We start from the raw sequence: 9,000 nt of genomic DNA on the forward strand, positions 1-9,000 counted from the left end.
GGCCATGGAGAAGGGGACCCCACCTTGTAGTCATCACTGGTGGAGCCCACCGCGGAGCCGAAGGTGTTGTAATTGGCCCAGTTGCCGTCTCCCTCTGGATAGTTGACGTCGTTCCCCTGCTGGCTGGACCAGCGATCGCCATTGGTGCACTTCCCGTAGGCGTTGTTCTCGTGCACGCTGGCCACCAGGGTCCAGCCGCCCCCCTTGGTGGTCATGTCGCAGAAGGTCTGGTAGGTCTCGCCGTTCTCGGTGCGCAGGGTGTAAATCCCATCTGCAGGGGGCGGGGTGGGAAGTGGGGAGCACTGAGCTGGTCAGCCAGGGCCGGGGAAAGGGGCAGGGCCCTCTCGGAGCCAGCCATTAAATGGGCAACGCCCAGGTGAGGAGTTTCTAGTGCCCTGCAGCAGGGCCCACACCCGGAGTCACTGGAGCAGGACGTGCCCCTGCATCCGGGAGCACAGCAGCCTGATTCCCAGGGACACTAAAGCCCCTTGGCAGCAGGAAGTGAGTGCAAATTACAGGGACTCCCAGAGGACATGGACTGAGCCTTTCCACACAAGGGGCTTTATACTGGGATAGCCATTCCCATAGGGGAGGGAAATAGGCTGTCCCTGTCTAAAGTACCTTTCCCCCAGTATAACTGTGTTCACACCGGGGCTGGATTGGTATCAATATATCAGGAAAACCCATCCCCCGACCCGTCACAGTGACACCAGCACAGACGCCGTGCGCAGACCAGGCCTAAGTGTAACCGAGAATCAGGCCCGGGGGCCATTTGTGCTCAGGAAAGGCCCCAGGCCTCATTCAGAGCCCCCTGCCCCTCCTGCTGTCTGTGTCCCCGCGCTGTGTCCCTCTTTTGGGCCTGAGCCTGCGGTGACTCGGTCTGGGGGCGGAACAATGGGTGGAACAGAGTCAGGCAAAGAATCTGCCACCCACTGGCTACACCCGGACTGTCAAAGGTGCTGAGCACCCGCCCCGGCCTGGATGTCGCCTGGCACTGGAGGGGCTCAGCCCCAAGAGCAGCCTCTGGGTCCCTGTCTGAGTCCTGCATGCCCTTCCTCCAGCTGAGACTCATGCCACGGTCCATGGGGGGGGGCGGGATTTTCAGAGGCACACGCTGGGCAATGGGAGTTGGGCGCCTCTGTGCCACTTGTGCCTCTGAAACTCTCTGCTGGGGGAGACCAGCTGGCCCCTAACGAGGCAGCAGGAGCCCTGTAGCGGGGTGATCATAGGCTGAGGCAAGGTGGGGATAGAGGGTGGGGGTTCCCCGGGGAGGGGAGACCCAGATCTGTGGGGTATTGCCTGGAGAGGCAGCACCCTAGGGCAAAGGGCACCGGGGTGCTGGGAGGAACACAGCAGCAGCAGGACACCAGCCTGCAGAGGGTGCTCTGAGGGCTCGAAAGCTAATTCCCTGTGCCAGCCAGCAGGAGGCGCCACAGGGGTGAGTCCCGCACCGTCACAAGCCCCAATGAGCTTTTCTCTGCCGGCAGCTGCTGTGTGTGGCGGGGGCCTGAGCAGCAGGGTGTGGCAGAGAGCTGAGTTCTCATGTCGCTCCTGTCCTGTGCAGTGCTAGAGAGACGTCTCCACGGAGCTCGGGGGCTGGAGTTCACTGAGTTACCGGCTAGGCGAGTTTAGGCTGGTTGGGCCCTGAGGAGTTTGCTGACAAGGCAGACAGGCTGGAGCAGGAGGGAGCTGTCAGCTGCAGCACATCTCCCGCCTGCTGGGGCTGGCAGGGCTAGCAGAGTGTCTCACAGCCAGCTCTGGGAATGCGGTTCCCCACTGTGCCCACGGGCAGGCAGGTGCCCCTGCTCCCAGCACAGAGCTGCCCGGGTGCATCTGAACGGACTGGACCCAGCTGTGGCCTTTACACTGGGTCTGGAGCAGGCACCTAGCAGAGGCAAAGCAGCTTCTGCAGGTCCAGGGATGCTTCCTCCGCACTCACCTCCAGCCCCGTACCGGGTGGCTTTAATTTCCTTGCAGCTGCGGGGCAGGCTCTGGTAGCTCTGGCCGCTCTGGGAGTAGGACGTGTCTTCCCAGTTCTCCAGCAGGTCACGGATGGCGAGTTTCAGTTCAGCAACACCCACGCTCTCGGCTGCACAGGGGGTGACTTGGGGTTAGTTAGGAGTTTTCTCTGTTACTATGTATGGGGCCAGAACGGCTTCAGAGTGAAACTTTTTATACTTAGATTGTCAGCCATTAGGTGCTGTTCTGGGTTTGTACAGCGCCTGGAACCACAGGGGCCGGGTCCAGGACTGGGGCACCTAGGCACGACTGTAACACAGAGTAATAAAAGTAATCCCTTTAGGTGCCCACCTCTCAGGGGCGGCTCTATGTATTTTGCCGCCCCAAGCACGGCAGGCAGGCTGCCTTTGGCGGCATGCCTGCGGGAGGTCCGCCGGTCCCACAGCTTCGGTGTACCCGCTGCCAAATTGCCGCAGAAGTCGCGGGACCGGCGGACCTCCCGCAGGCATGCCACCGAAGGCAGCCTGAGGCTGCCCCCCCCGCGGCTTGCTGCCCAAGGCACGCGCTTGGTGCGCTGGTGCCTGGAGCTGCCCCTGCCATCTCTGCAAACCTGGGCTCCACGATATGTACAGAAGAAATTCACTGGAGCAGGTTCCTTATTGTTGACGTCACTAGGCCTCACCCTAGGTAACTTGGGAGGGTGGAAGGCCACTAAGTGTCAATGAAGCCTTCCTGCACTAGGCTTAAGTGAACCAAACTCTATTCTTCCATGTTTAAACTCTAATCAACCTCAAAAGCCAGGTGCAATTGGAATATGTAAGCAACCAGTTATCTGTGTGCAAGCCCCTGCTCAAGCGGTAATAATGAGGCCTGCATGTTTCTGGCTGAAGGGAAAAAGGACAAGATAACGGTTTAAAGAAGTTACTAACAAGCAAGGCTTATAGCTGCCAAGAATGACTTAACTGCTTAAATGTAATCGTTATTTGCTTAGTAACTATTACCAGGGACGGGAGGGGTAGAGGGAGGAATGGGGGGGGAGAGAAAGGGAGGGCTAGACGGGAAAGGGGGGGGTGAGGCTTAACTGCAAAATGTATAAAAGAAGAAAAACTGTTCCTGTTAGTGTGCTTGATCTGAGACGTGCCTGTCTCCTAGCACCGCTTTGGGACCCCAAATAAACTTTGTTTGCTTCTCCCCCTGGTGTGTTTATTGGCGCGAAGCACACCGGGCAACGAACCCCGCTGTTGCTTTGCCTCGGGCACTCTGTGCTGGCAACATTATGAACCAGGGGTGGAAGGAGGCTGCCTGCCAGTTGGGGTCGCTATTGCCTCACTTGTGTATCAGCAAAGCCTCCCCTGTAGCAACCCGCCCAGCTCTTCCCCTGCATGTATCACAGCCCTGGCCCCAGAGGCAGGGTCAGAGTTCGGGAGAATTAGTTCCCACAAGAGGAAAACGAAACAGCCACTTACCGCAAGGGGTCGCCCTGGTCACTGAGATGAGGAGCAGCAGGAGAGCGAGTTGCTTCATTGTTGACTTTGCAGCAGAGAAAACAGTAGATCTGCTGGTTAATAGCCAGGCTGGGGCTAGTTAGTGTCACAGAGCACAGGAGGTGGGGGTGGGGGGCAGCTTCTCCCCAAATCTCCTGCTCCCAGGGCTGCCCTGGCTCTCTGCATAACCTGCCCTTGGCACTAACTCCCTGCAGCCCTTGACTTCAGCGGGGGTTTGCCGGAGTGGGGTTGGCCTTGCAGTGATATCCTTAGAGCAGTTTTCATCTTCAGAGCCCACTGAGGGCTCAGCAATGGTTCAGTGATGGGCTTGTGGGATGGGAAGCTGAGGTGAGCAGGGCTGGGAGGGGAGCACCAGGGGAGTGCTGCACGGGGCACTGGGAGGACTCCAGGTAGCATCATGTGCACAGAGCAAGCCTTCCTCCTGCACTTCTTCTGCTAACTGAGCCTCGCATCAACGCTGCAGGGTGGCCAGGTCTCAGTATACCCATTTTGTAGTTGGGGAGACTGAGGCAGATAGACCCTGACCTGAAGCCCATTGAAGTCAATGGAATGCCTCACACTGGCTCCAGTCAGCGCTGGGATCAGGTCCAGGGAAGGGAAGCGAGGGGATCAGTACCCAAACCCCAATTCAGACCTTTTTCTAGGAGTCTCTCTCCTTGCTTTGCAGCAGAATCGACACCAGCACATTTCACTCATGCCCTGGCATCTTCCCCCCCACTGCATGGCCACAGCTTCACGAGCCCAGCCAAAGGGCCCTGCAGCACAGCTGCCCAGTGCTAGAGGCAGGCAGAGGGGGCTTGTTAAGGCTCAGATTCAGGAGAGCTGGGTTCAATTCCCCCCTCCGTCACTGACTCCTTGGGCAGGTGATGGGCTCTCTCTGGGCTCAGCTCCCCAGCTGTAAAATGGGCGAGAACCGTCCCTACTTCACCAGGTGCTCTGAGGATTAGTGCATTGAGGCTCATGTGTGCTGTGGTGCTGGGGAGCCAGACAAACCCATGCTGATGCTGTGTAATAATAATGTCTAGTGCTGTCATGAGTAGATCTCAAAGCACTTTACAGAGCAGCTCAGTAGTGTTATCCTCATTTTACAGATGTAGAGAAACCAACAATGACTTGGGCTTTTTAAAGCTACTATTGTCATGTTGACATATCACAACTACTGCTACGTGACATCGCAGAGTAATGTACTAAGGGAAGGGTCAGGACTCACTTGATTCCCAGTTCCAGTGTCGCTGAGGCGTCTAACAGCAGATTTCAGCATCAGAAGCTTCTGACCAGAGAGACAGAGCGATTCCTCTGATGCACCAGTCGCAGATCTAACTTTTAAAGGGAGTGGAGCCACCCAATAAAAGCAAACACAGCTTACAAATACCAGAACTCTCCAGCCACGTATGCAGGGGCTGGGCGAGGGTTTCCAGCAGAAACATTAAACAGGGTCAAATCTAGTTCATGTTCCAGGTATCTGAATGTATTGCCCTTCAAAACAAGGTCCGGCAGTCCACCCAGGAAACTCCAGGTTGATGCAATAGCACATGACGGGCCTGATATTACTGCATTATCACTGATTATTTGCATGCTGGGGCTGAGTGTTGATTCAGGTGGTGGAGTTGAATGGTCCTGATGAAGCCAAGAAGGAAGTTGCAGCTCTGTAGATCCTCCACTGCTATAATAACAAGACAGATTAAAGCAGGAACGTGGCTATTTAGGTTTCATTTAAGCAGTGTCTCTGCCCTTTGTCACAGCTCTGGAACAGTCCCTACACCCAACCCGCTTTAGGGTCATGCTCTCACTAGGGGAAGCCACTTGGATTCACCGCCACCTTAGGCCGAACCTCAGAGCCTTCAGCATCCCTGCGTCACACGAGTCCAGCTGAGTTGGACCCTGAGACAGACTTGAACACCCAAAGGGAGCAATTCACCCCCACCTTCAGCATGCGCAGTGACTCTCAGCCAGCGTGGTGAGAGCAGCAGGGTTTATTAGCCATCTGGAACACAGTGTGGCAGGTCCTTGGTTAGCCCAGAGAACTGAAAGTTACAGCCTGGTCCATCTGGGTCAGCCCAAAGCACAGAGCCCTCTGACCCCTCTTCAGTCCCAGTCCAGGAGCATCTCTTGCTTCCAGCAGCCCACACTTCACATCCCCATTGGGCCCTTCTTCCATACTTTGTTTCTGTTCCAGGGCAAACATTGTCACCTGACCTCACCTCCTTAGCCCTTTGTTCTCCAGCTGGTCACACCTGACTGGCTTCCTGCGGAGGGTAGGCCATCCATGGTCGTTAATCGCTAGGTGCCAAATGTCTGAGCAATTCGAGTGGCCTTTGTCTTCTCAGACTCTCCATAGGCTTGGGGCTCCAGGCTCTAAACAGCTAGACATCAGTCACGTCTGTATCGCTGGGTCTCTGCAATGAGCAAACAACCTTTTCCCACTACCTAGTTAACCAAGCACCATATGGGGAAACTGAGGCACACACAATATTAATACAAAATATTATGGAACATTCACACATCGTCACATGCTTGATGTTCAGAAATGCCTCTGGCCACTAAGAACAATCAGAAGAATTTATTTAATTTGTCATTTTTCATCTTTCAGTTAGAATGGTTCGCTCTCGCACAGCACGAGATCTGGGATACCCAGATCAAAAGTGCTGTGCTTTCCAAAAGGAATCAGCATCAGTACCCCAATTTACAGAGAAAAACTGAGGCCCAAAGACTAGAAGGGACTCGCCTGGGGTCATCCAGCAGGTCAGTGGCAATGTTGGGACTAGAACCTAGATTGCTAGATTCCCACTCACCACAGGATCACACAGCTGTCTCTTTACAGTATAATACCCTTTCTGCTCCAGTCCCCACTGTCTACTCACCAGTATCCTTTAGTCCCATGTGTCTCATGTCTGGGGTGTGTCGGTCCCCCATTGTGACAGAAAATACCAGTGTTCACACCCTACAGACTATTGTAAGAGTGTCTGTACAAGGTATGCCTTGTGAGGTATCAGTTAAAAACTGATAACTTGCTGATCGGTAACATCATGGCAAAATCAACGTAGCAGCGTTATATGTAAAGTTATGGACATAATCTGAAATCATGACTGAAGTGTGTTTCCCAGATTAGTCCGGGGAGTGGCTAAACAATTCCTCAGAGACAAAGGGCAAACTGACTCCTCAGCCATCTGTCAACAAGGCTGATGAACATACCTGCTAAGTGGCCATTCTTTGGCGAGGAAGGGGGCAGGGACAAAAATCTACAGCGTAGCAAAGAAACAGCCTGAAATTTTCTTTCTCTACCAGCCTGCCTGTCGCCTGGCTCCCAGCTGGAAATGCTTCTCAAAGGGGGTCAGGACTAGAAAAAGAAGGGGTGGGTACCCCAAGACACCCCTCGTCTCACTCCCTATCTGTCTCTGGCATCATACCTAAGAAGACAAAGGAGAACAGCCGTTGGACTCCAGGGGAGAGCTTCTGATCTGAGAGTTTGGTCAGTAATCTGCTGGAGCATGCGGTGAGAAACTTTGCTTGAATCTAATACAGTTTGGTAAATTAAACACTAGTAAGTGTTTTATCTTTATTTTTCTTGTAACCATTTTTGACTTTTATGCCTCACTGCTTGTACTCACTTAAAATCTGTCTCTGGTTTACATCTAATGGAGCTCCTCACAGCTTTAAACTATGTATGTACAATGGAGTTCTTCCCAGTTTACACCAGAGTTATGCCCATTTTACAATTAGGTGTTTACTGGTAGTGGCGATACCCCCAGTTTATGACAACATATTTACAATGGATTTACGGTTTGCGCCAGTGTCAGTGAGAGCAGAACCAGATCTGATATTTGAGGTTTAAAAAGCAAAGTAACTGCAACAGAATCTTTAGAAATTCATTGCTGTATTTTCTATCCAGCTAGGGAATGAAATTCTGACATTTGGTAGGAAGCTCGGGGGATTTCCTGGGGATGTCGGGGTCCTGTCTCCACTTTCCCTCCCTAGAAGGTGTCTTGATCTTTCTCTCTCCTCCTCTCTGGCTCATTTCTCAGCATCCACCTCGAAGGCTTTGATCAGCAACCTCTGGACACTGGCAGTCACCTCATCCATGAAACTCCTCAGCATCTTGTAAGCGGTGGCAAAAGACAGTGCTCCAGAGGCCATGGAGCCCAGCACAGGGACAGAGCGCAGCACCTCCTTGGATAGCTTTGGCACCTTGCCACCTGCCTGTATCAGCAGCTGCACCACCAGGCTGTTGGAGATCTCCTGGGCCAGTGGTGCCTCGATAACAGCCTTCATCTGTCCCACCGGCTGCCCCACTTTTGCTGCCAGCTTCTCCAGAGAGTCGTCATCCAGGCCAAAGCTCTTGCAGTAACCTTGCAGGGTCCTGGCCAGGATGTCCACATCGCAGGAGATCAGGAGCCCTGGGATGGGCGCGGCATGGACACCACAGGCCATGGTGGAGACCAGCCACATCTGCTTCAGCATGGCAGCCTTCTTCTTCTCCAGGATGTGCAGGGAGATGTTGGGCAGGGCCATCAGGAAGGCGTGCCGCTTGTGGTGGCTCAGCTCCCTCTCCAGCGTCTCCCCCAGGAGGTGAAAGTCGTACTTGCTGAGATCAAAAGCCGAGAGGAGGAAGACCTGGGGCGAGCGGATGCCTTGGGCCCGCAGACCCTCCAGGCAGTTCTGCCGGATGTCCTGCAGCACCCCCACCTCGCTGTAGCTGGATGGCCGGCGCCTGAGGGAGGAATCCAGGTCTACATCCACCTTGGAGCGGACGAAGTAGAAGTTCTTGTCCATAGCCTGGATGTGGCGGGCCATAGCAGCGTGGTTGGCGGTGAAGCGCTGCGAGGCGATGATGAAGAAGATGTCGTCGCGCGAGAAGCCGACCTGCTCCTGGTAGGCGTCGGGGTGGAAATCGGGTGTGTCGATCCCCGGCAGGTCCCAGATGGTCACGTTGGGGTACCGGGGATGCTGGTATGGAGTCGGCTCCCTGGTGGTCTCCACCACACCGGTGCGGGCGGCACCTGCATCCTCATCGCCTAGGCCCTGCAGGGCGTTGACAAAGGACGACTTCCCGGAGCCGGTCTCGCCCGTGATGCCCACATCCAGCTGGATGCTCTCCAGCGACTCCAGCATTTCCTGCAGCCTGGAGGCCACTCCGGCAAGGTTCCCCTCCTCAAAGGCAGCTTTCAGGGCCTCCAGCTCCTCCCTCGACAGCTTGATGATGTCCTCACTGCTCTGTGAGGCCATGTCGGCTCTGGCAAGCTGCTGCAGCTCCTGTCTTACAGAGGGAAAAGCCAGTTCTTGTCTGAGTTCCTGAGAATGCTGAACCGCTGAAACCCTCATCTAGGTCTTTGTCTCTGGGCAGCTCCTCCCGGAGACCCAACCCCATCCCAGCCTTCATCTTCTCTGGCCTGGCCAATGGCAGCTCCCTCCCCTCTGACCTCCCATGAATCCAGTTCCCCCTCAGTGGAGATTCCCACCCTGGCTTCCATCTCCTCCGGCCTGGGCTATCACAGCTCCTGCCTCTCCCTCACTTCCAGACCTCTCCTCGGCTGGGATC

The 9,000-nt window shown here is 54.9% G+C and overlaps 2 protein-coding genes across 2 annotated transcripts; both read right to left on the minus strand.

Annotated features, from left to right (window-relative positions):
- Positions 1-23: 23 nt before the first annotated feature.
- On the minus strand, positions 24-4,851 carry LOC135980226 (intelectin-1b-like; the record flags this gene model as incomplete). The annotated part of the gene is made up of 4 exons (XM_065580269.1): positions 4,675-4,851; positions 3,426-3,489; positions 1,940-2,089; positions 24-271 (listed from the first exon to the last, which is right to left on the minus strand). Coding segments are annotated over exons 1-4 (513 nt in total), but the record flags the coding sequence as incomplete, so codon positions are not given.
- A 2,451-nt stretch (positions 4,852-7,302) lies between these two features.
- LOC135980225 (interferon-inducible GTPase 5-like) lies at positions 7,303-8,783 on the minus strand. Its single transcript, XM_065580268.1, has one exon. The coding sequence runs from the start codon at positions 8,781-8,783 to the stop codon at positions 7,476-7,478; it is 1,308 nt and encodes a 435-aa protein (XP_065436340.1). The 3' UTR covers positions 7,303-7,475.
- Positions 8,784-9,000: the final 217 nt, after the last annotated feature.

The sequence above is a fragment of the Chrysemys picta genome, unplaced genomic scaffold, assembly GCF_011386835.1.
Source record: "Chrysemys picta bellii isolate R12L10 unplaced genomic scaffold, ASM1138683v2 scaf2284, whole genome shotgun sequence".
Taxonomy (NCBI): domain Eukaryota; kingdom Metazoa; phylum Chordata; order Testudines; family Emydidae; genus Chrysemys; species Chrysemys picta.